Raw genomic sequence first — 27,053 nt, 5'->3', positions numbered from 1 at the left:
TGTACAGGGGCCCAAGCATTTGGGCCATTTTCTGATGCTTTCCCAGGTGCATTAGCAGGGAGCTGGATTGGAAGTGGAGCAGCTGGGACTTGAATTGGTTTCTATAATGGGATGCTGGTGTCATAGGCATAATTTTTTTTTTTTTTAAGATTTATTTATCTGAAAGGCAGATTTACAGAGATGCAGAGGCAGAGAGAGAGGGACAGACAGAGAGACTTCCATCTGTTGGTTCACTCCCCAGATGGGTGCAACAGCCAAAGCTGCGCCGATCTGAAGCCAGGAGCTTCTTCTGGGTCTCCCAGATGTGTGCAGGGGCCCAGGGACTTGGGCCATCTTCTGCTGCTTTCCCAGGCCATAGCAGAGAGCTGGGTCAGAAGTGGAGCAGCTGGGACTCAAACCGGTGCCCTTATGGAATGTCGGCACTGTAGGTGGCGGCTTTACCCTCTGTGCCACAGCACTGGCCCCTCAGGCCGAGATTTAATCTGCTATGCTACAATGCCAACTCCCTAGCTGTGCCACTTCTGATCTAGCTCCCTAATAATGGTCTAGGAAAAGCAAAGGAAGATGACTCAGGTTTTTGGGCCCCTGCCACCCACATGGGCCACACAGATGAAGTTCCTATCTGGCCTGGCCCAGTGTTGGCCGTTGTAGCCATCTAGGGAGTGAACCAGAAAATGGAAGATTTCTCTCTGTCTCTCTAACTCTTTCAAAATAAATAAATCTTAAAAAAAAAAAAAAAAAAGGCAGACACATCCAGTATAATCTGTACTTTCTCTTCAGACAGCAAGACACTTCCCATCATCCAGGGCTTAGTGCAGTACAAGGAAAACCTATTCAATTACATGGGGAAAGCAGTCCACTAACTAGTAGAAACCCAAGAGCACAAATAAGCTTACTGCAGCCAGTTAGCATCTACTTGAAAATGACAGAACACCACGTGAAAGTTTTGGTTGGGAGCAGAAAGAGAGCTACCAGTCACTGAAAGATGATAAAACGCTCATGCATTTTAACAGCCACCATTAACTGTGCCTGCACCATTTGAGTCCATCCACAGTGTAAAACATTTATTCTTTACTGCAACCCTAGTTACAACCATTTTTTAGCAAAGGAAACATTTTAGAGGAGTGAGGAGACTTGTCCACAGCAAAAGGGGAATTCAAATACAGTTCTATCAGGCTCAGGACTAAGAACTGATTTATCAGGAAGCACGAAAAGCAAAAATCTCAAGAACCCATGTGCTATATTTTTTCTCAATTATTTTTGTATCCAGAAATATTTTCCAACATTGAGTAATCATTTCCAAGACAATAAAAGAACTGCAACTGCTAAGACTTTTACCTTGGTTTCAGTTTACCTCCAAAACAGAGTTCTGAGCTAATAATTTCTCATATAGCCTATCTCTACTTATTTTTTTTTTAATTTTTTTTTGACAGGCAGAGTGGACAGTAGAGGGAGATAGAGAGAGAGGTCTTCCTTTTTGCTGTTGGTTCACCCTCCAATGGCCGCCGTGGTAGGTGCGCTGCGGCCGGCGCACCGCGCTGTTCCGATGGCAGGAGCCAGGTGCTTCTCCTGGTCTCCCATGGGGTGCAGGGCCCAAGAACTTGGGCCATCCTCCACTGCACTCCCTGGCCACAGCAGAGAGCTGGCCTGGAAGAGGGGCAACCGGGACAGGATCGGTCCCCCGACCGGGACTAGAACCTGGTGTGCCGGCGCCGCAAGGCGGAGGATTAGCCTGTTAAGCCATGGCGCCGGCCTCTACTTTTTTTTTTTTTTTTTTTAAGATTTATTTATTTTATCTGAGAGGCAGAGTTAGAAAAGGAGAGACACAGACAGAGAGATCTTCCATCTGCTGATTCACTCCCTAAATGGCTACAACGGCCAGACTGAAGCCAGGAGTCAAGAATTTCTCCCTGGGTCACCCACATGGATGCAGGAGCAAAAACACTTGGGCCAACTTTTGCTGCTTTCCCAGGTGCGATAGTAGGGAATTGGCTGGAAGTGGAGCAGCCAGGAAATGAATGGGCCAGAGGCAGATGGCGGCTTAACACACTACACAGTGCTGGCCCCTCCACTTATTCTAATAAATGCTTAAGTTAAACTGAAAGGCTACAGCTGCTTTATTCTAGGTCAGCCCTTTCCTTCCTGTTAAAAAATTTTAACTGTGTACCTAGCATTTCCCCTGAGATGTCACAAAGATCTCTTAACCTTAACCCTCCCGAAATTCAACTCTAAATTTCCTTCTTTCCATCTTTGCCATCTCAGTGAATAGCAATTTATATGAATCATCTTTGATTCTCCTTTATTCCCACACTTCTTACATCCAACCCATCAATAAGTCCTATTGTTTCTACCTCCAAAAAACATCCTCTTGATTTCCTGCTCTTCTCCATTACCATCATAGGCCAAGTCATCATCATCTTTCATTAGAGGACTCGGATTCTCTTACCTATAAGGTTCTTCACCTGACAGCCAAAATCTCATATAAAAATAATGTGAATCACGTTCATCTCCTGTTTAAAATCACTGAATTATCCATTTAAACAATAATCACCAAGAAACAACTATATACCAGGCACTTGAAAGAAACAAGACACAAAAGAAATCAAAGTCCCTGTTCTCTCAAAGCTAACATTCTAATGGGTCTCAGACCCTTAAAAACACACACCCACACACACACATCCCATGTTGGGAATAACAGCTGCTAATAAGAAAAATAAAGTAGGTGAGAGGCAGAAATGAAGTTGAGGTTGAGAAAGGGAAATAGTCTGGGAAGAGCAGTGAGTTATTCAGAGACCTCAGGAAAGTGTCCCAGGCAGTGGGTCAGTGGCTCCCTCTGGACTTAAATCCGAAACTCTTCTTTGCCCTACAAACTCTTTCATCATCTATCCCATGCCTCTCTCTCCAAAACTATTCATGGCTCTTCCCTCCCCTTTACTTTATAATCCTAGACTTATTTCTTTAAAATACATCAATTTCTTTGCTGATTTTTCATCCCAAAAATGTTCATTTAAATATCACCTACTCAGAGAACCTTCCTTGTTTGTCCTTTCTTAATGTATTCTCTACACATAACTTGTTATCTTAAAATTATTAGTTTGTTTCCTTCACAGAAATTACCAGAATCTATAATCACCTCACAAATTGATTTTTGGGTATGATATGAAGTAGGCATCATTCTATTTTTTCCACAATCTGGCACTACTTAAAAAGGGGCTTTTCCCTTTGCTCTGCCTCCTGCTGTGACACATATCAAGAGTCCACTCACACATGAATATATTTCTGTACTTTCCATTGTCACTTGTCTAACATTGTCCACCGACTTAATTATCATGACTCTAACAAGTCTTGATACGGAGGAAAGCTCCCCTACCCAGCCCTCCTTAACTAAGAGTGCTTTACTGACTCTTGCTTTTTGCATTTCCGTTTTAGTAGCACTCACAATTTCTAGGAAAAAAAATCTGTAGAGATTTTTATTGAGAACCTAAGAATCCTTTGAAGAGAAATCATTTGCCTGCCTCATTTAGTTCCTTAGAAATTATTTCAATATTTACAGTTTTCTGTGTAGATATTCTACATTAGCTTGATTAAATTTATAGATAGGTATTTTATTTTTGTGGATGCTGATATACACACTTACGTATTATACAAAATTTTATGTCATTTCCTGTTTGATTTTGAGTAATTATTTACTTATTTGAGAGAGGAAGAGAAAGAGCACTCCCATCTGCTGGTTTACTCCCCAATGCTCACGATGGCCAGGGCTATAAGTTGGGAGCCAAGAATCCAATCCAGGTCCTTCAAAGGAGTGGCAGGGATCCAGCTACTTGCATAATCACCTGCTGCCTCCCAGCCTGTGCATTAGCAGGAAGCTGAGATCGAGAGTGGAGCTGGGACGAAACTCAGCACGCAAGCAAGATGTTGGCTTCACAGGCAGCAACTTAACCACAGGCAAAACACCTTACCCAGTTTTCTGATTTTTATATATTGACCTTCCTAAATACACAAATTCTCAAAGGTAATCTAAGGATTCTTTTGTATTTTCTGCATAGTCAAATAGAAATGGTGATAGCAGGCACCCATGGTTCACTCATAATCTCCGAAGAAATGCTTTCAACATTTTACTATCATTGATTTTCAGTATTTTTTTTTAAAGATTATTTATTTATTTGAAATTCAGAGTTACACAGAAAGAGGAGAGGCAGAGAGAGAGAGAGAGAGAGAGAGAGAGAGAGGTCTTCCAGCCGATGGTTCACTCCCCAATTGGCCGCAACAGCCAGAGCTGCACTGATCTGAAGCCAGGAGGCTCCTCTGGGTCTCCCACATGGGTGCAGGGGGGGCCCAAGCACTTGGGCTATCCTCTGCTGCTTTTCCAGGGCATAGCCGAGAGCTGGATTGGAAGTGGAGCAGCCGGGTCTCGAACTGGCGCCCATATGGGATGCCGGCGCTTCAGGCCAGGGTGTTAACCCTCTGCACCACAGCACCAGCCCCGATTTTCAGTTTTCTTTTTTCCGAATACATGCATTAACATCAATAAATTTCCCTTTGGTCCTAACTTTCCACATCAATCCCCAAATGAGTCCAAATACAAGTAACAGAAAACAATTTCTGGGACATGTTTTTTCTTAATATTGTAAAAAACATTTCTGATGAAGCATACTTGATTGAAAAGTGGGAACTGAAGACAAAAAAGAAAGAAGAAAACAATCTCTAATACTGTGCATTCTTCATCTGCAGCAAGGTTGCCTTCACTCCATTAACTGCAAAACTTGCCTGTGGGCTTCTCTTTCCAGCCTGCTGCTGCCACTGGGCTCCTGAGCCAGGGGAGCACAGAAAGCCAATTAGCCTGCATCAGCTGTGTCCTGCATTCACGAGGCAACCTCCAGGCAGGGGGTTGGGAGTCAGGCAGAGGTTTGTTTCCAGGGTGTGGGTATTTCACTGCTTTCGTGCCTCCATTCTGCTTCTGTGTAGTAATCTTAATTGTTAAAAATATCTGAAGATTTGCCTTATGACCCGGAATATGGCCAAAGTTTTTTAAAAAATATTTGCATGAAAGGCTGGTGGCAGGCATGGGTTCACACACACACACACACACACACAAACACACACACACCCTTACATTTGCTGGTTCAATCTCCAAATCCCTAAATACCCACAATAGCCAGAGCTGGGCAAAGCCAAAGCCAGGAGCCTGGAACTACATCCTGGTCTCCCACATGAGTGGCAGAGACCAAGGACTGACTACAGGCAGTTTCTGCTACCTCTCAGGATCCACATTAGCAGGAAGCTCGATCAGAAGTGGAAGCAGGATTGGATCCTAGGCACTTGGATAAGGAATGCAGGTAGCCTACTTAACCTGCTATGATACAGAACCTCCCCCAAATATTTAATTGTTCCATGTATATCTGAAAAGAATGTATTTACCCACACAGAGTACACACGTACTACAATGTTAAACTCTGTTATTCTCATTGTTGAAATATTCTGCACTTGAACTGATATCAAGATATGCAAATCCTCCAACTATGATTATGGATTTGTTTATTTCTGCTAGTCTTACCAATTTTCATTTTATTTCAGTATTATTCAACGTTGTAGTTATAGGCTATGTTATTAGGTACATACAAATTCAGAACTGCCATTTCATTTTAATGAATTATTATTAGCATCCTTTTTCATCTCTAGTAGTGCTTTTTGTCATTAAGTATATTTTATATAAAAATAATATTCAAACTATCCTTCTTTTGGTTAGAATGTTACACTATTATTTTTCTATTCTTTAAAACTTTTTTTTATCTGCTTGAAAGGCAGACTAACACAGTGAGAGAGCAAGAGAGGCTGAAGGAGAGAAGAATCTTCTCTTTGCTTATTCACTCCTGAAATGCCCTTAACAGCCAGGACTGCACCAGGCCAAAGCCAGGAGTCTAGAACTCCATTTTGGTCTCTCATGTGGGTGCTTGGATTCCAAGCACTTGAGCCATCATTTGCTGCTTTTAGCAGGAAGCTAGATCAGAAGCAGAGTAGCTGAGATTCAAACTGGCACTCCAGTATGGGATGGAGACATCCAAGGCAGCAACTTAACCCACCACACCACAACACTCACCTCGAACTTTTTCTATTTTTTTTTACTTTCAAGCTTTCTGTGTCCTTTTATTTATGGTGTGCTCTCCATAAGCAGAATATAGTTGCATTTTGTATTTTTAATGCAGTTTAAGACTCTTTGTCTTTTAACTAGAGGATTTCAGGTTAGTAAATGTAAGCCACAGATTTAACTTAAAATTTTCTGGTAGTCACATAAATAAAAGACAGAAACAAGTGAAATGAATGCTTATAACATTATTTCCATTAATCCATTATGGTATAAGACTTTAAATTATAGTGATTATAAAATTACTAATGAGAAATCTTAAACTCTTTTTTTTTTTTTTTTTTTTTTTTTGGTGCCAAGTGTTTAGATCTGGAACCTGTTAATTCACACTACCATATTTCAAGTGATCAATAACCACATATGGAGGCTGGCATTTTGGCACAGCAGGTTTAGCCATATAATGCCTGCTCTTCCACTTCTAGTCCAGCTCCCTGCTAATGTGCTTGCAAAAGCAGCAAAGATGGTCTGAGTAGTTGAGCTCCTGCCACTCATGTGGAAGACCTGGGTAGAGTGCCACTCTCCCAGCTTTGGGAGAAGGATGTGAAATGATACACCAATTAGGAAAAAAATTTAATTTGCTATCAATAACTTAGAAATTTATCTGATACCAGTAACTAAAAAATTATGTTATCCATACACATATTATCCCTAGCTATTTCCAAAGTACTGCACAGTAACAGACAATAAAGTTTTCCTTAAAACTTTGGCACTATTACTCAAGAAAACAGTTTGTTTAAATAACAAGGTATTCAGCATTCCAAGTCACCCTTTGTTTAGGGAAACATATTGCAATGTGTGTACATTTTATCTCCACAGAAAAGAAAGTAGCGTAATCAAAATTATATTTTCTGAGGTATTTCAAATAAATAAATAAAATCTTTTAAAAAATTTCTCACTGTGAGGCATTAAAAGAGAAAGGAAAACAACCTCATGATGGTGTTCAGAGGTGGGGCCTTTGGGAGATGCCTATGGTTAGACAAAGCCATCAGGGTAGGGCTCCCAATGCTGGTGGCTTCAGGCCACAGACACACATGCATGCTCTATGTCTCACCAAGTGATGGATGACCTGCGCCACCATGTGACTCTATCAGCAAGGTCATCACCAATGTGGGCCCTTGCCCTTGGACCACAAGTGTGGGCCATGATAAACCTCTTTTCTATAATTTACTCAATCTGTGGCATTGTGCTAGCTGTAACACAAAATGGACTAAGACACCCATATTGCTACATAACCCATACAATTTTAATTTTAAGACTGAATAATATTCCATATAATTGATATATTATTTATTTATTTGAAAGTCAGAATTACAGAGAGGAAGAGGCAGAGAAAGAGGTAGAGAAAGAGGCAGAGAACAGAAAGAGAAAAAGAGAGAGAGAGATATGCTGGCTCACTCTCCAAAAGGCCGCAACAGCCAGGGCTGGGCAAGGTCAAAACCAGGAGCCAGGATCTTCTTTCAAGTCTACCAAGTGGGTACAGCGGCCCAAGGACTTAGGCCATTTTCTGCTGCTTTCTCAGGCACATTAGCAGTGACCTAGACTGGAAGTGGAGCAGCCAGGACTTGAACCAGAGCCCATATGGGATGCTGCCACTGCCAGGTGGTGGTTTTACTCACGATGCCACAGTGCTGGCCCCACATCATGTATTTTTGATCAATACTTCCTGAGTCATTTAAATTTATTTCCAATTTTAGGATTGTATTATAATAATAATGCAGTACACACAATGTTTATGTGTCTGAGTAACATTTTCTTCTTTTAAAAACTATCTCTTGGGGGGCCGACGCCATGGCTCACTTGGTTAATCCCCCGCCTGCGGCACCAGCATCCCATATGGGCGCCGGATTCTGCATCATGCAACTTAACAATGATCGATTTATGGTCTATCTCATTTAACTATATCTTTACCAACTCGGCCCTACTCTTCAGAAATATTTTCTGGCAAATCCCACATATCTCATGTTTAGCATATACCTCAAGGAGTTATTTTTAAAAATATACACAATACCATTATGCTGAACTTTTTAAATTCTTCAATATAATCAGCTATAGAGACAAATCTTGATTATATCAAACACACAATTTATTTTCTCAATTGGGATTCATTATATGCAACTGGTCTCAAGTTTCTTTTCTTCTAGGTTTTCTCTCCCTCTCCTTCCTTTTAACGTATAATTTATTTATTTAAGAAACTGGATGGTTTATCCTATAGTTTCCCACAATCTGGATTTTTTTGATTGCATCCCCACAGTGTTGTTTAAAATATTTCTCTATCTCCTGGACTTTCTATAAATAGTGAAACACCTGATCATATTGAAATTCTATTTTGGTAGGAGGTGTAAGAATACCTTGTAAGTGGTGGTATGAGTGCATCAAGAGACATACAAAATCTGCTAGTCTGATGTCACAATACTGTTGGTATTATTTCTTTAAAATTAGAATATTATCTTTTCCCAATTCCTACAATTCTATTTTACTTATTAATTGGGATATTTTAATAAGCAGAAATTTGCCTAGAATGATTTGCTTATCCTGAGGTATTGTTCATACAAAAAGGGCAGAATGAATACCTCTTCCATTTATTTGCCAATTTTTAAAATAAGTCAGTTCCTGTAGTAGCCAGCTTTTCATTACTATAACAAATACCTGAAAGAAGCTACTTATGAAAAACAGGGGATTATTTTAGCTCCTGGTTTTGGGAGTTCACGGTCCAAGATTTGGGAGAGCCCGGTGATTTGACCTCAAAGGCAACGGCAGTGTGTAGTGGAAGGATCACATGATGAGTCAGGAAACAGAGCAACTGGGCCTAACTCAAGCTGTAGAAGGACTACCTTCCAAGAGCACACTCCCAATGATCTGAGGACCTCCCACCAGGCTCTCCTCTTAAACCCTAATTGGATCATGATTCTATCCTCTTAGTAACATCAATCATGACTTTGGGACTTAACTATCTGCATGAGTTTGAGAGTCATAACCTAATTTTTTGTACTTTTTAAAAGACTGTTATTTTAAAGGCAGAGTTAGAGAGAGAGAAAGAGAGAGAGAGAGAGAGAGAGAGAGAGAGAGAGAGAGATCATCCATCTGCTGGTTCACTCCCCAAATGGCTGCAATAGCTGGAGCTGGGCCCATCAGAAGCCAGGAGCCAGAAACCTCCTCTGGGCCTCCCCACGAGGGGCCCAAGCACTTGAGCCATCCTCTGCTGTTTTCCTAGGCCATCAGCAGGGCACTGGATCAGAAGTGGAGCAACTGGGACTTGAATTCATGACCATATGGGATGCTGGCGCTGCAGGTAGTGGTTTACCTGCTACACCATAGTGCTGGCCCCATCATAACCTATTTAAATCTGAAGAGTTCCCTAACAATTTCCAAAGGTGAAAGTGAGGGCTTTATTTAATTATAATTTATGTGTTTGTGTTTTTTAAAAGAACTATTTATTAATTTGAACAGCAGAGTTAGAGAGATCTTCCATCTGCTTGTTCACCCCTCAGATGGCCACAACGGACAGGGCTGGGCCAGGCTGAAGCCAGGAGCTCGTTCTGTGTTTCCCATGTGGGCTGCATGGGCCCAAGGACTTAAATCACCTTCAAATGCTTTCTCAGGCGCATTAGCAGGGAGCTGGATCAGAAACAGAGCAGCTAGAACTCTAACCAGAAGTCATTTGGGATGACAGCGTCACAGGTGGCAGCTTGTTAACCTGATGTGCCACAACACCAACCCCTAATTTGTGGTTTTAAGAATATCTTATGGAGGCCAGCATCGTAGTGCAGAAGGTTAAGCTTCTGCTTGTGATGCTGGCATCCCATGTATGTGCTGGTTAGATTACCAGCTGCTCTGCTTCCCATCCAGTTCCCTGCTAATGCTCCTGGGAAAGCATCAGAAGACAGCACAAGTACTTGGGCTCCTGTTACCCATGTGGGAGACCCAGATGGAGTTCCTGACTCCTGGCTTCATCCTGGATATTTGTGAACACTTGGAGAGTGAACCAGTAAATGGAAGATTCTCTCTCTTACTTCCTATCACTCTGCTTTTCAAATAAATACAGATAAACAGATAAATAAATCTCCTTTTAAGTGTATTTTACATGTTTTAATCCATCACAGTTATTAATCTTATTGATAAACAAACTGCTCCATTTGACCAATGGAAGTCTTTCAAGTTGTCTTCTGAGTTCTTTTTATACAGTTTCAAAAGTCTTGATAGGTTGTTACTTTCTGGTTTCACAAGATGTTGTAGGTTTTCTTATACATTTCCTTCCCAGATTCATAATTAACAACTTCTCTAAGGAATTCTGAGATTCTTTTAGTAGAGAGTGGTATTTAGAGACCACAATCTGGTGGTAGCTATACTTACAGCTACTCCCTGGTTCTTCCATTATAGCTCTATGTGGTATGCCTCCAACATGGTAACAACATGCTCATTTTCCTTTGGTTTTGGGGAAGTATTATATTTTTGCATTTAATCTTGTTTTATACTTACATAAAATATTCACATAGTTTCTAAATCAGGTCTATATAATCAAGTACATTTAGAGACACTTTATGTAGTGCTTGTCTTTTCTACCATTTCTTTTATCATTAAATTGAATTTTTTCCTTTAAGTTTCATTTATCTATCTATTTTAGTTTGAATATAAACAAATACTTTTTAGATATATTCTTACCCACTTTCTCCACCATGTTTTTAAGGGGGTAAAATGTCCTGGAAATCTTTCACAGAATATAAGGAGATACTCCTTAATCATTCTTGACCTCCACAGTACTCTAACCCTTACCATAGTTAGCTTAACCAATTCACTATTAATGGACAGTTGTTTCTAGCCTTTCGGTATTACAATCACTGAACAGTTTTAGATTTTTAATGTACTGTCAAATTATTTTTTCATAAGAGTTATATAAATTTACACTGCTACTACCAATCAATTTTGGAATGAAACACAATTTCAAATGTCAACAAAAGTCCATCTTTGAAAAAAGCATTGCTTTAAGGCCAGCGCTGCAGCTCAATAGGCAAATTCTCCGACTGCGGCGCTGGCACACCAAGTTCTAGTCCCGGTTGCTCCTCTTCTAGTCCAGCTCTCTGCTGTGGCCTGGGAGTGCAGTGGAGGATGGCCCAAGTCCTTGTTGCTCTGCACCCTCATGGGAAACCAAGAGAAGCACCTGGCTCCTGGCTTCGGATCGGCGCAGTGCGCCAGCCGCAGCAGCCACTGGGGGGTGAACAACAACAAAGGAAGACCTTTCTCTCTGTCCACTCTGCCTGTCCAAAAAAAAAAAAAAAAAAGCATTGCTTTATTTGTGTTTCCTGATTCCTAGGGACACTGACTTTTTAAGACCAGAAGCCGGACAGCAGCAAGATGGAGGAATAGGAAGGGAGCACACTGATAGTATGGGAAGAGACAGTTTAATAAAAGTGGAGATACTGCAGGGTCAAGGAAGAGTAGGGGAAGAAACAGCAGAGGAAACTCTTCCAGAACTAGTGATTCACGGTGGACCTGAGTGGAGAGCGTGGGAGCCCAAGTTCGGGACACCAGCACTGGAATGCGAGGTGAGCCAAACCTCAATAGCCCGAGACACCAGCGGGAAAGCGGAGAGAGGAGACTAGAGGGAACGAGGCTTGAAACTCTGTGGGGGAGAGTTCACCAGGCTAACTAGAAGAGAGATAGGGGAAAAAAAAAAAGTGACCATTACGGACACGAGTTTCTCTCTCTCCGCTCACCCCTCAAGGGCAAGCAAGACAAAGAGCAGGCGCCATTTTGGACATACATCATAAGCAGGGCGACCTCAGGTCTGCACCAGCCCTGAGCCTAGCAGAAACACCTGACTCTGGGGGGAGGGGTGAAATAACAGGAGATTAGCATCTAACTTGGTAACCCAGTGGGAGACTGCAGGAGAACTGGAGCCCACACTGAGGGCAGCAGAGATTCCCTGTGTGGTCCTTGGGAAAGAGCTTCCGATCTCTGGCTCCTGTGGGTATATCATTAGCCTGCTAACTACCTCCAATTACATTCAGCTGTGTGGAATTACTTCCCTTTTGAATCAAAAAAAAAAAAAAAAAAAAAGAATGAAAGAGAGATTTACCATGCCTAACCTGGGAGTGTCACCTTTGACACACCCTCAACCCTGAGGAACCAAACACAGCTCTCAGTCCACAATCATCTCAAGCTTCTAAGGCTCCACCGAAAGCAGACAGTCCACTTAATATAGAGCCATAGTATAACAAGAAAAAACTCCACAGTGAAGAAACCAAATATCTCCAACATGCCAAACAACAAACGCAAAAACCAAGCTAACAAGAACAAGGAAGACACTATGACGCCCCCAAATGAAAAAGACACCCCAATTCAAGATTATGAAGATGATGAGATAGAAGAAATGCAAGAAGCGGATCTCAAAAAATTGATAAGAACATTAAGAAGTTCTCAAAAACAAATTCTTGAACTACAGAAATCCTTAATGGACAAGATAGAAAATATCTCTCGTGAAAATGAAATATTAAGGAGGAATCAAAATGAAATGAAACAACTAGTGGAACAAGAAACTGTGATAGTGACGAGAAATCATAATGAAATGAAGAATTCAATAGATCAAATGACAAACACATTAGAGAGACTTAAAAACAGAATGGGTGAAGCAGAAGAGAGAATATCAGACTTAGAAGACAGAGAACAGGAAAGGAAACAGGCAAACCAAAGAAAAGAAGAGGAAATTAGAAATCTAAAAAATATTGTCGGGAATCTACAGGATACTATTAAAAAACCCAACATTCGGGTTCTAGGAGTTCCTGAAGGCATGGAGAGGGAGAAAGGATTAGAAGGCATTTTCAGTGAGATACTAGCAGAAAATTTCCCAGGTTTGGAGAAGGACAGAGGCATCTTACTACAGGAAGCTTATAGAACCCCTAATAAACATGACCAAAAGAGAGCCTCACCACGACATGTTGTAATCAAACTCACCACAGTGAAACATAAAGAAAAGATCCTAAAATGTGCAAGAGAGAAACGTCAGATTACTCTCAGAGGATCTCCAATTAGACTCACAGCAGACTTCTCATCAGAAACCCTACAAGCTAGAAGGGAATGGCGAGACATAGCCCAGGTACTAAGAGAGAAAAACTGCCAGCCCAGAATATTATATCCTGCAAAGCTCTCATTTGTGAATGAAGGTGAAATTAAGACTTTTCATAGCAAATAGAAATTGAAAGAATTTGTTGCCACTGTCCAGCCCTGCAAAAGATGCTTAAAGATGTGTTACACACAGAAACACAGAAACATGGTCATCAATATGAAAGAAGGTAAAGGAAGGAAACCTCACAGCAAAAGATCACAGGAAGCTCAATTTCTCTTTGACATAGAATTAAACTCTGATGCTCTGTTAAAGCAATGTGTTAAAGTAATCTATTATGTTCTCTTGATGTCTGTTAAATTCTAATTGTTCAAAAACAGCTGAATTTTTATTAAGAGCTATGGGTTATTTAAATATGTGCTTATTTTCAAAGATTTGAAGAATCACCTTGTAACAATGATCAAATTTGGTCTATGTTATGTCATGATTTTAAGGAATCTTATTTCAACCAGATATTTTGGATTTTGAGCCTTCTTGGCATTCTTGACAGGCATTCAAAAAATCAAAGTTTCAAACAATCTGGTCTCTAAAATTTCCAGTAAATCCTGGACTTTGGTTTTTCCAGTTTGGGCCCAACTGAAAAAATTGAAGGACCTATGTCTCTCATCTTATAGAGACACCAACTAATCAGGCTATTTGGATTATTTAGAAGTACTGTCAAGATGTGATGTGGTACTAAATTTTAAGTTTCTATAATGGAAAATGCTATTAATACAAATGTTTGAGAATTAAAAAGTCTAATGATCTTGTGTTACTAGACATGATAGTTATCTTAATGAGAAAGCCCCAGAGGTCTAAAGGGTTAAATACTTGTAAAATCCTACAGGTGCTTTCAAAAATACTGTGAAGTAAGCAAGTGCCTCTTGTTGGTTGATGAGTTTATAATTTTAAACATGGCGACTTAAAGTCTTTTGTCATCCACAGTTATATATGATGTGCTGCTCATAAAACTAAAGTGTTGTTGGTTCTGTGTTTAGCTGTCCTCCTATAGGTTCCTATGGACTTTTTCCAGCCACTTCTATTGTATTCAGTACTTTGGGATGGCTCTGTAAACAGATGAAGCCAATAATGTATTAACAGTACCAACTGAGAGAAAGTATGCTTAACTGAGGTTACTAAAAACAAAAAGCAATTCAAATCAATTGGCAATCTACAAAAAGAGTTAAAGATTTTAAAAGCTATTATTAAAATTGCTATATTGGTCTATTATGCTATGTTATATGTGCGTACATATTGTATGTCCACATGAGAAAATTTTATTAAGAGTTTATTTTAAATGGCTTATAGATAAGATTGTCCATAAATTTAAGCTGCTAAAATCAATCAAAGATACATTTTAATTCGTGTGACCTGAATCTGTGTATCATATGTTTTAAACGTGTTGGTAGAAAGAAACTAAAAACATTTTATATGGTTGTGCTTAAGTTTACTGGCTAAACAAACTACACCATGTTAGATATTTAAGAGGTGTTTCCAAATACATGATTCTTAAAATTTATAGAAGGCATTGGACCTTCTGGTAAATGTTTTCTTAAGTTGTTATCTAATGGTTGAAACTGTTTGCTAAGTATTCATGTGATATTGCTATTGTCAGCAAGCGATCTAGGACTTGCTCCCTCATTTCTCTATTCTAAGCCCAACTTGTTCTTTCATTTCTCTATTCTCCTCAAGGTAGGAAACTAATTCTATTATGAAGGAATCTGTAGGAAGCACAATTTAATCTTTAGACCTTATAAAAGAGATGGCCAACATTTTTCTGCAATAGCATAGCCAAAATAAGAGCTTAAATTATATTCACATAGCTAGATTTACTTCGCCATCAGCGAAGTATACAGTAAGTAGAAAAAACCTCCCTTTCAGACCAAAGGGAAAGAAAGTTTTTAAGTGAGAATATAATTTTCCTCATGGGCATTGTCTACCTTAGAAAGACTACTACAGAACATGCCTGTGACTATAGACTTGTAGTTCAGGCCACCGAAGATTAGAGATGGGACTTGGGCACTCCCTTGACTTGCATCCTCTGGTCTGCTTTAACACAAGCCAGGAGGAAAAGAAAGCTAGGCATCAGAAGCAATGGGTGGCAGGCCTATTAATGGCTGATCTGTACAGTGATCTGCCCTCAAGGAGACCCAACAGGCCAGTCCACTGCAGTGGCTTTCAATGTGGTAAGCCTGGGCTTCAGCAGAAGTCAACTTGTGAAGAGCCCTGGCAGCTCTGCCAAGAGTTGGATCACTGGAAATGGACCTGCCCTGGAGTCGAAGGATGCCCAGGTCAGAGCCACAGATCTTATTGGCTCTAAGCTGAAAAGCCCTTCACTCAGCCCAGCTTCCAAAGTGACCACTGCAGCTGAGGGGACGGCCAAGTAGGGTCAGCAACATTGCAGGCAGAACTGTAAATTTCTTGTTAGAGATGCCACCTGCCTTTACCTGGCCAGCTCTCCTCCCAGGCCAGCTAAGTAATGAAAGTCAACAGAGTGCCTTCCCCTAGGAGGTTCACACCTCCCTTAGGATATACCCCATGTGAAGAGATTGATAGGTCTGGGCCTCTTAACTTACAAGGCCTAAAGCCCACCAGATTATTATCAAGCCCCTTCTGTCAGGTTCTATTTGCCTCTCAGTCAGAAAACTTAATTGTAGCTTAGACAGCACCTTTGTTAGCTCCTCTAATAATGACTCTGTCCTTTGTTCTAGACCCTGTCTAGTGCACTTGGGCCTCATTCCTTCATAATCATAACCTCTACTCTACCACCAATGGCTCTACTCCCGACCTGTGTGTACTGATGGTCCTCTTCCCCACTTAATGCTGTATAATTGTTCAGACCTGGTTAATGCCACTCTTAGGATCATTGGTTACTATCCTCACCCTGTCTTTTATGACCTTGTCTAAATATGATCAGAGTCGGCGATCTTGGAAGGCTTCCATAGCCTTGGCAACTCATGACAAGAGCCTACGGTGGTTACTGGCGCCATAAATTAGAGTGTCAATTTGTTGGGTCAACAACAGGAGTCACTGTGCACTTGTTCCTCATGTGGGATCTCTGTCCTTAATGTGCTATATATTTTGATTTAATGCTATAACTAGTACTCAAACAGTATGTTTCACTTTGTGTTTCTATGTGGGTGCAAACTGTTGAAATCTTTGCTTAATGTATACTAAATTGATCTTCTTTATATAAAGAGAATTGAAAATGAATCTTGATGTGAATGGAAGGGGAGAGGGAGTGGGAGAGGGGAGGGTTGTGGGTGGGAGGGAAGTTATGGGAGGGGGAAGCCATTGTAATCCATAAGCTGTACATTGGAAATTTATATTCATTAAATAAAAGTTAAAAAAAAAAAAAACAGAAGCCTCCAGGCTGAGCTCTGTATTCCTCTGTGCTATCAGAGTACTCAGTGCCCACAAATTGGGCCACCCCTTCTAACTGTGCAGACTGCTCATGAGGGTGCCACAAGTAGAAATGTCCTCCACGTCAGACTATATATTTATATTTATATTTATTACAACAATTATCTTACAAATAGAGGAAAAGCATTTTGAAGAGGGAGCCTTGCATTAATTTAAACAAAGCCAGTATACAGGCTATGGCTAGTATGGTCCCACACATCTGGTCTGTAATATTTATCTCACTGGCGTTCACTTAACATGGCTCTCCCTTTACGTGGTTTGCTCTCTGAGAGTAGGGAGCACAACATATTCATCTTGGCAATCTTAAGTGCCTGATAGAGTACTCAGCACCAGGAAAGCAGACTAAATACTTGGTGAATATCTGAAAAGGTAAATGAACGCATGAAGGAGTTGAGTCTGCCTCATTCATCTCAAATGAAGAACTTATTACCTGTGCGATTCCCATACCACTGTTAATCATTTCTCAAACACTTTTCTAGGTCCTGAAGCACTGCCTCTTCCTTTCTATCCACCTGTCATGATCACTCTTCCCATAATCCTCAACCTGAGCCCTTCAGGCTTCCCTTCCTGTATACCTTCTCTCCATCATCACTGTTTACTTCAATTTACTACAATTCTTCTTCTTAACTAATGTTGATTAAATCAATCTTTTCAGGGATATGTTTTTTGACAGCAACATAGTTTTTATTTGTATTTTTTAAGTATATAAAATAAATTTTATTTTATTTTTTTAACTTTTATTTAATGAATATAAATTTCCAAAGTACAGCCTATGGATTACAATGTCTTCCCCGCCCCCAATAACTTCCCTCCCACCCGCAACACTCCCCTTTCCTGCTCCCTCTCCCCTTCCATTCACATCAAGATTCATTTTCAATTCTCTTTATATACAGAAGATCAGTTTAGCATATATTAAGTAAAGATTTCAACAGTTTGCACCCACATAGAAACACAAAGTGAAACATACTGTTTGAGTACTAGTTATAGCATTAAATCACAATGTACAGCACATTAAGGACAGAGATCCTACATGAGGAACAAGTGCACAGTGACTCCTGTTGTTGACTTAACAAATTGATACTCTTGTTTACGGCATCAGTAATCACCCTAGGCTCATGTCATGAGTTGCCAAGGCTATGGAAGCCTTTTGAGTTCACCGACTCTGATCATATTTAGACAAGGTCGTAGTCAAAGTGGAAGTTCTCTCCTCCCTTCAGAGAAAGGTACCTCCTTCTTTGATGGCCTGTTCTTACCACTGGGATCTCCCTTGTGGAGATCTTTCATTTAGGCCTTTTTTTTTTTTTTTTGACAGAGTGTCTTGGCTTTCCATGCCTAAAAACTCTCATGGGCTTTTCAGCTGGATCCGCATGCCTTAAGGGCTGATTCTGAGGCCAGAGTGCTGTTTAGGACATCCGCCATTCTATGAGTCTGCTGTGTATCCCGCTTCCCATGTTGGATCGTTCTCTCCCTTTTTTATTCTATCGGTTAGTATTTGCAGACACTAGTCTTGTTTATGTGATCCCTTTGACTCTTAGTCCTATCATTATGATCAATTGTGAACAGAAATTGATCACTTAGACTAGTGAGATGGCATTGGTACATGCCACCTTGATGGGATTGAATTGGAATCCCCTGGTAGCAACATAGTTTTAAGAGTGTTCTCTTCTTCATACTTCTTGAAGCTATCCACTTAGTTATGTATTTTTTAAAGGATTTATTTTATTTATTTGAAAGAGTTAAAGAGAAAGGTAGAGCCAGAGAGAAAGAGAGAGAGAGAGAGAACTCTTCCATCCGATGGGTCACTCCTCAAATGAATGCAATGGTCAGAGCTGCGCTGATGTGAAACCAGGAGCCAGGAGCTTCTTCTGGGTCTTCCACGCAGGTGCAGGGGCCCAAAGAACTGGGCCATCTTCTACTGCTTTCTCAGGCCATAGAAGAGAGCTGGATCAGAAGAAGAGCAGCCAGGACTTGAACTGGTGCCCATATGGGATGCCAGCTCTGCAAGCTGGGGCTTTAACCTGCTTTACCACAGCGCCGGCCTGTAGTTATGTGTTTCTAAAGAAATGTTTAAACTGAAAAAAATTTTCTTAATTTAAGGGAAGCACACATCCTAGCTCTGACATGAATTTGTGCCTATAATTTATTTTGAACTATAATCAGTGATAGAGTCCTATAATGAGTCAAAAAAATTACCTATGTTTATGCCTCACTTGTTTATACTCTAGCTCTCCATTACAACTAATAGCAATAGGAACTACATGCATTTGTTTACTGCTATAATCCTTGCACCAAAAATAGCTGTGGCATGTAGTAAATGCTACTAAAATGTATTCATTTCAGATTTTTTTTTTATAAACCAAACTTGTTTGTGGGTGTTTGTAAAAAGTTTACTTTTTTTTAAAAGATGTAATTTATTTATTTGGAAGACAGCGTTAAAGAGAGGTGTAGAACAGAGAGAGGTCTTCCATCCACTGGTGCACTCTCCAGATGGCTGCAATGGCCGGAGCTGAACTGATCCGTGGGTGCAGGGGCTCAAGGACTTGGACCATCTTCCACTGCTTTCCCAGGCCATAGCAGAGAACTGAATCGCAAGAGGAACAGCCGGGACTAGAACCAGCACCCATATGGAATGCCAGCGCTTCAGGCCAGGGCTTTAACCTGCTCCGCCACAGCACCAGCCCCTCATTTCAGATTCTTGTTACCAATTTTGATGTCTAACTTAATCTGCACTAGAATTGAATCATATTGATATTATTATACTCATTATATATAAAAATAAAGACCACAAGATTAAATAATCCAGGGCAACACAGATGGTACAGAAATAGCAAAATCCAGGTTTAAAACTAGTTCCTAGCGACTACAAAGCCTTTGAAAGTAGCCACAATCTACTCTTCTAACCTAGTTGGTTATAGGACTGGACTAGTCACACACTTCTTAGTTTCTTCATTTGTAAACTGAGAATAGGAATGCCCACTCGGGCAGGCATTTGGTGCAGTGGTTAAGCTGCCACATGGGGTGCCTGCTTCCCATGCTGCAGTGCCTCCTCCATTTTAGACTCCCACTTCCTGCTAATGCACATCTTGGGAGGCAGCAGGTGATAGCTCAAGTATTTGGTTCCCTGCCAACCCTGCAGGAGACCTGGATTGAGTTCTAGGCTCTTGGCTTCAGGATGGCATAGCCTTGGCAAGCATTTGGGGAGTGAACCAGTAGATGGAAGATATCTGTCTCTCTGCTTTTCAAATAAAATGAAAATTAACTTTTTAAACAAAAACTTAAAAAAAATACCTACTCAGTCTACTTCACAGTGCTCTCCTACAGCTCAGACAACAGTACACAAAAGCATTTCTCAACTATAACGTACCATATTGAAACACACCAAATTAAAAGATTTAAGAGTGACAAAAGGCAATCCAGAAAAAGTTACATATTAATGAAGTCTTGCTCACTAAAGAACTGTAAGCATTTCATATTTCTGAACATCCAGTTCAGAAATTATTTTAATATAAATCAGATTTATATTACTCAAACTTAGCTTCACACTTCTGCTTCCAAAAGAAGGTGGCAGTTATATTTCTTCAAAAGAATTAAATCATTCTTTCTCTCCCCCTCTCTCTTCCCCCACCCTCCCTCTCCCTCTCCGTCCTCCCGCTTTCTTTCTGTTGGTTTATGCCAGCAACAGCCAGGGATGGATCAGGTTGAAGCCAGGAGCCAAGAACTCCCTCCAGGTCTCCCACACTGGTGGCAAGGACCCAACTACTTGAGCCATCACTGCTTTCTCCCAGAGTGTGCAATAGCAGAAAGCTGGACTTAGGAGCCAAGCAGAGACTCACACCCAGGCACTCTGAAATGGGATGCTGGCAGCATCTTAACCATCATGCCAAATGCCCACCCCTCTTCAGTTAATTCTTGTTTTCTTTTTTTCAACAAAGTCATGGAGTCAATTTACTAACTAAAGTTTTCCATCCACTAAACCAAACCACAACTCTGAAGTGTCTACATAGCCCTGAGTACTGGGTTTCATGACATTTAAAAGTTCAGTTTACTTGTCAAATGTTTCAGGAAATTTTTTTTTCTAACTTAGGTAAAAGAAACATTTAGAACACACACAGATGTGGAAAATTATTTCAGTTTTGACGAGTACTGAAACCAAGAAACAATGGATGATATTATAATATTCTTCAGTAAAACTCCTCTAAGAACAGAATTGGTAAACTTATAGTTTTTCTCCAAAATATGTCTTTTAAACTCATTTTTAGCTTAGTTGTTATAATGATAGAAATAAATTAGGGTAAACACATTAGCTCAAATTTTAAAAATAATAATTTGTTAAGTGCTCCAAGATTTTTACTTTTTAAAATTTTTTTTTTATTTTTTGCCAGGCAGAGTTAGACAGTCAGAGAGAGAGACAGAGAGAGAGAGAGAGAGAGAGGTTTTCCTTCTGTTGGTTCACTCCCTAATGGCCACTATGGCCGGCGCTGTGCCAATCCGAAGCCAGGAGCCAGGTACTTCCTCCTGGTCTCCCATGCGGGTGCAGGGACCCAAGTACTTGGTCCATCCTCCGCTGCCCGCCCAGGCCACAGCAGAGAGCTGGACTGGAAGAGGAGCAACCGGGACTAGTACCCGGCGCCCCAACCGGGACTAGAACCTGGGGTGCCGGCACCGCAGGTGGAGGATTAGCCAAGTGAGCCACGGTGCTGGCCCAAGATTTTTACTTTTAAGTTAAAAATGTTATGTTGTTGAATAAGGATGTTGAGATTCCTGTTAACCTCTGGCCCTCATCTTCAAACTTATGTAAAAGTGAGGTGGCATGATATCTGTGAAGTGGTTTCATTGACCTAGTTGCTTAGGAAGGTCCACTTTTGCCTTCTCAACGTTTTGTGTACTGCCTCTCTCAGCACACACACCACCAAAATACTGTTAGCTCACAAAGTGTGAGTAGCTTTGTTTTGTTTTTTAAAGATTATTTACTTATTTATTTGAAAGGCAGAGTTACAGAGAGGCAGAGGCAGAGAGAGAGAGAGAGAGAGAGGTCTTCCATCTGCTGGTTCACTCACCAGATGGTTGCAACAGCCAGAGCTGTGCAGATCCAAGCCAGGAGCCAGGAGCTTTTTCCTGGTCTCCCACACAGCTGCAGGGGCCCAAGGACTTGGGCCATCTTCTACTGCTTTCCCAGGCATAGCAGAGTTGGATTGGAAGTACAACAGCTGGGTCTTGAACTGGCAGTGCCCATATGGCTTCCCGGCACTGTAGATGGCGGTTTTACCTGCTACCACAGCGCTGGTGCCTGTAGTTTTGTTTTTTTTATGTAAATGCTTTTGTTCTTTATTCATTTACCACTGTTTATCACTGGTCTATCTTTTAGAACAAGCAGGTCATTTGTGGTCTTCAGACCCTTAAGTATGTCTACATATTTAAAAAAATAAATATCTAGAAAAAACAAATTGATTAAAATGCATAAAATTTCAGGTTGTACATACAAGAGTATTTGACTTATACAGGTTGTTAATTTAAAATAAGTATAACAGAGGCCGGTGCTGTGGTGTAGTGGGTAGAGCTACCACCCACAGTGCTGGCCATTGCAGCCAACTGGGGGTGAACCACCAGATGGAAGACCCGTGTCTGTCTGTCTCTCTGTCTCCCTTTCTCCCTGTCTCCCTCTCTCTCTGCCTCTATAAATCTTTTTTAAAAAAAAGTATAACAGCTATTCAAAGAACTGAAAAATTTATCTGAACTTGCTAAGAATGATAACTTGAATAAACCCCTTCAAAGTCCCCAAGAGAAGTAGTATCTAAGAGGGAGTAAGAAGCACAGTGTGTTTAGAACACCTGAAAATACTGTCTTCATGGCTTCAATATATTTTTTCTGAAATGCTTGATGAAAGGATGGAAAACAAGTGATATATGGTCAATATGATTTACAAAATTTAACACTATACTACATAAATAATTCTAAACAGTCAAATCTGTTTTAATTTTAATCTCTATAAATTTAACATTGTAGAAATTATGACTTTTAAGTACACGGAGAAATTTAGCTAAAGAAAAAAAAATCCAGGGGCCGGCACTGTGGTGTAGTAGGCTAAGCATCCACCTGCGACATGAATTCGTGTCCTGGCTGCTCCTCTTCCGATCTGGCTCTCTGCTAATGCACCTGAAAAAGCAGTGGAAGATGGCCCATTGCTTGGGCCCCTGAACCCTCTAGAGGAGACCTGGAAGAAGCTCCTGGCTTTGGATTGGCCCAGCTCCGCCACTGTGGCCATTTGGGGAGTGAACCAGCAGATGGAAGACCTCTCTACATCTCTCCCTCTGTCTGTAACTCTGCCTCTCAATCCACTGAACTCATTTCCTTACACTAAGTATCAATAGGAAGGTCAAGAAGACAAAGTAAAACAATAAGCTGTGAAATTTGGAATTTTGAATCTATATGCAATAAGTGGATCACATTTATTATTTATTTCATAAAAAGGAAACACAGAAATCAATGGAAGGCTAATAATGCCTAACAGAGCTGATATATGATATGCAGTAAGGGGCATACACAACTAAAAGCGGTTTTGGAGAGTTGTGATTCAACCATAAAAGTCCACATTCAGGCTGCTTAGAGTCTGAAAACTATTATCAAGCTGAACCATCATTTCAATTTTTTTAAGTGAAGTGACAACTTTTGCGATAAACACTTGCTTTACCTTCATTACATCCCGATAGGAACGGATAGCTGAAATTTTTCTCTTTTCATCTTCTTCATCTTCCAGGCCTTCATCCGCAGCTTCGTAGCCTTCATCATTGCTCCCATCAGCTTCTACCGTGTTGGCCATATGATCAATAAGCTGCTCTAAGGGAGGGCTTAATTCCCTTTCTTCATTCTCCTTTAAACCATAGTCCAGTGCTTTATAAATAATAATTCCCAAAGATTCAATAACCTAGGAACAAAACAAAACAAAAAGGATTAATGAAGATGACTAAACAGTTTTACAGAACTAATTATAAGGCATAAGATTTTTTTTTTCCCACTTTGGAAGATAGTTTGGTAGTTTCTTTTTTAAAAATATTTTTAATCTAGTTATAATATTTTAAATTTCAGAAATGTAACAAATTGTATTTGAGAAATTTAAAAGTCTCATATATCTGTATTTTTAAAATATCTGTATTTTAGAAATGCCTGAGTGTATCTTTTTTTTTTTTTTTTTTTTTTGGACAGGCAGAGTGGACAGTGAGAGAGCGAGAGACAGAGAGAAAGGTCTTCCTTTGCCGTTGGTTCACCCTCCAATGGCCGCAGCACTGCGGCCGGCATACCGCGCTGTTCGGAAGGCAGGAGCCAGGTGCTTCTCCTGGTCTCCCATGGGGTGCAGGGCCCAAGCACTTGGGCCATCCTCCACTGCACTCCCTGGCCACAGCAGAGAGCTAGCCTGGAAGAGGAGCAACCGGGAGAGAATCCAGCGCTCTGACCGGGACTAGATCCCGGGGTACCGGTGCCGCAGGCGGAGGATTAGCCTGTTGAGCCACGGCGCCGGCAAAATATGTACTCTAATACTTTTGTTTGGTAACTTAAAATTTGAAAGGCAGACAGAAAGAGAAATAGAGACAGAGACACAGAGGTTCCATCTGCTTGTTCACATCCCAAATGTCTGCAACAGCTACAGGTGGGCCAGGCAGCCAGAAACACAAACCAGGTCCCCCAGGTCATTATCACTGCCTACCAGGGTACATATTAGCAGGAAGCTGGCATCAGGAGTAGAGGCAGGACTTGAACCCAGGCATTCCAATGTGGGATGTGAGTGATCCAAACACCATCTCAATCACTATACCAAATGTCCAACTCCCAATACTGTAACTCACATTTCTAGTCTAGTGTTTTGTCTCTGGGCTGCAGACTTGTATAATTTCTAGTTATCATCTTTACACAAATGAGTAACAAGCATCTCTTTCACCAAAGAATTTCCATAAGGCCTCAGATCTTGTCTATTTTGCTCATCATTTTACACATATCTACAGTGCTGCCTCACAGTAGATGCTAAATAATATATTAAATCAATAAATTAATTTAAAACAATAATACATCTACTTCTTAGATTCTTTTTGTAAATATAAATTGAAATATTGAGCAGAAATCTTTTTTCAAAAATTATGAGATTTTATTTTAAAAATCTGGACTACTGCTTCTTGGCCTTTTGGCCAAGTATGGTATCTGTTATTATCAGTTTAAAAATCTAGGTTACTGGGGCCAGCGCTGTGGTGTAGTGGGTAGACTAACCCTGAATTCTTTACTTTGCAAAATTATCCTTCAATGGTGACGGAGCAATAAAGATTTTCTTAGACAAACAAAAACTGAATGTCAAAAATAATACATAAGATGGAAAGGAAGATCTGGGACTGTTTAGTTAATACAGGGTATTCACATTACCCACAAAGTGTTAAAATGTTATTTGAAATTGGGATTGGATTGGTTGTATTGAATACTGCAAATTCTAAGGCAACCACTGAACAACATGAATAAAAAAAGGAAGTATAATTGTTATGCTAGAAAGGAAAGAAGACAGAATTATATAAACTGCTAAGCTAAAGTCACAAAAGGCAGAAAAGAGAGGAAGATCAAGAACAAAGAACAAGAGCAACAAATGGAAAACAGTAAAAAATATGACTGACAGTAATACAACTTTATCAGTGATCGCTTTGAATATTAACCATCAAAATGTACTAATTAAAGGACAGAGGCTGTCAGAGGGTATCAAAAAAACAAACAAGAGTGGAGGCAGGCATTTGGTGCAGCAGTTAAGATGCCTGTATCTCACACTGGGTTTGAGTCCTGGCTCCACTTTGAATTCCAGCTTCCTGCTAATGTAAACTCTCAGAGGCAGCAGTTACAAGACTCAAGTATTTGGGTCCCTGCCACCCATATGGGAGACCTGGATGGAGTTCTTGGTTCCTAGCTTTGTCCTGGCCCAACCTTGGCTATTGTGGGCATTCGGGGAATGAACAAGAGAATGGAAAATCTCTTTCATTGCCTCTCTGCTTTCAATAAAGTAAATCAATAAATAATTGATTATGGGAGGGTAAAGGGGGGATGGTAAGAAGTATCACTATGTTCCTAAATCTGTACATATAAAATACATGAAATTTGTGTATCTTAAATAAAATTTAAAAAAATAATAATTTGGGGGCAAGTATTTGACACAGCAGTTAACACACCATTTGGGATACCTGCATCCCATATCAGTGTGCCTTGGTTTGAGTAATGCACACCCTGGAAGTCAGCAGATAATAGCTCAAGTACTTGGGTCCCTGCCACCTAGGAGATCCACACTGAGTTCTAGGCTCCTAGCTTTGGCCTGGTCCAACACCAGGTCTTACAAGCATTTAGAGAGTGATCAGTGGAAGGAAAGTCTGTCTGCCTTTCAAATAGAAAATGAAAACAACATAAGTAAATTTTAAAAACATAAATAAAGAGATGCAACTATATGTTGGCTACAAGAAACCTAACAGATTAAAAGTAAACGCAAAGCAATATACTGAGCTAAGACTAATAAAAAGAAAATAGGAGTAGCTTTAATAACAGACCAAATTTCAAAGGAGGGAAACTTATCAGGAATAAAAAAGAACATTACATAATGACAAAAGGGTCAATTATTAGAGACCTGGTGTTGTGATGCAGTGGGTTAAGCCACTAGCTGCAATGTCAGCATTCCAAGAGTCCAAGCTGCTCCATTTCTGATTCACTTCCCTTGTTAATGTGCCTGGGAAAGCAGTGAAAGATGGTCTAACTCCTTTGTCCCTGCTACCCATATGGGAGACCCTGATGGAGTTCCAGGCTCCTGGCTTCAGACTGGCCCAGTTGCAACTGTTGTGGCCATTTGGGCAGTCAATCAGTGGATGGAAGAAAACTGTCTCTCCTTCACTCTGTCATTCTGCCTTTCAAATAAATAGTTTTTTTGTTTGTTTGTTTTGTTTTTAAAAAAAGGTCAGTTCTCCAGGAAGAAATACTATTTAATGTGTATATGCCTAAGAACAGTGTCAAAATATGTCAGGCAAAAGACTACTGATGGAACTACAAAGAGAGATCACTTCTTGGTCTTTTGGCTAAGATCAAGTGTGGAACTACAAAGAGAAATAGATGAATCCAGTATTTTCTCTACAGACAAATGCACGGGGTGGGGTGGGGGGATAGGGAGAATGAGGACATAGTTGAACTCGGCAACATCACTATCATTGGACATAAAAAGGGTATCTAGACTACTTCATCCAGCAATAGCAGAATATAGTCTCCTCAAGCTCACATGGAACATTCATCAAGATATATACATGTTCTGGGTCTTAAAACACACTTTATCTAGTCTAAAAGAACAGTTAATCCCATAGGGATTAACTGCTCTCAAACCTAACAGAATTAAAC

General features: G+C 40.4%; 1 protein-coding gene across 2 annotated transcripts in view; it reads right to left on the bottom strand.

The window, feature by feature from the left end:
- SPIRE1 (spire type actin nucleation factor 1) overlaps positions 1-27,053 on the bottom strand; it is a 202,850-nt gene that overhangs the window by 96,674 nt on the left and 79,123 nt on the right. For both annotated transcript variants that reach the window (XR_009866811.1, XM_062201330.1), the window contains exon 3: positions 23,353-23,586. Coding sequence is in view for 1 of the 2 variants with exons in the window: in XM_062201330.1 (XP_062057314.1) it covers positions 23,353-23,586 (234 nt within the window). In the remaining variant the exon portion in view is untranslated. The remainder of the gene's footprint in view (positions 1-23,352; positions 23,587-27,053) is intronic.

Source organism: Lepus europaeus, chromosome 9, assembly GCF_033115175.1.
Source record: "Lepus europaeus isolate LE1 chromosome 9, mLepTim1.pri, whole genome shotgun sequence".
Lineage (NCBI taxonomy): Eukaryota > Metazoa > Chordata > Mammalia > Lagomorpha > Leporidae > Lepus > Lepus europaeus.
The sequence above is the reverse complement of the archived record's forward strand: the minus strand, read 5'-3'. Positions and strand labels throughout refer to the sequence as shown.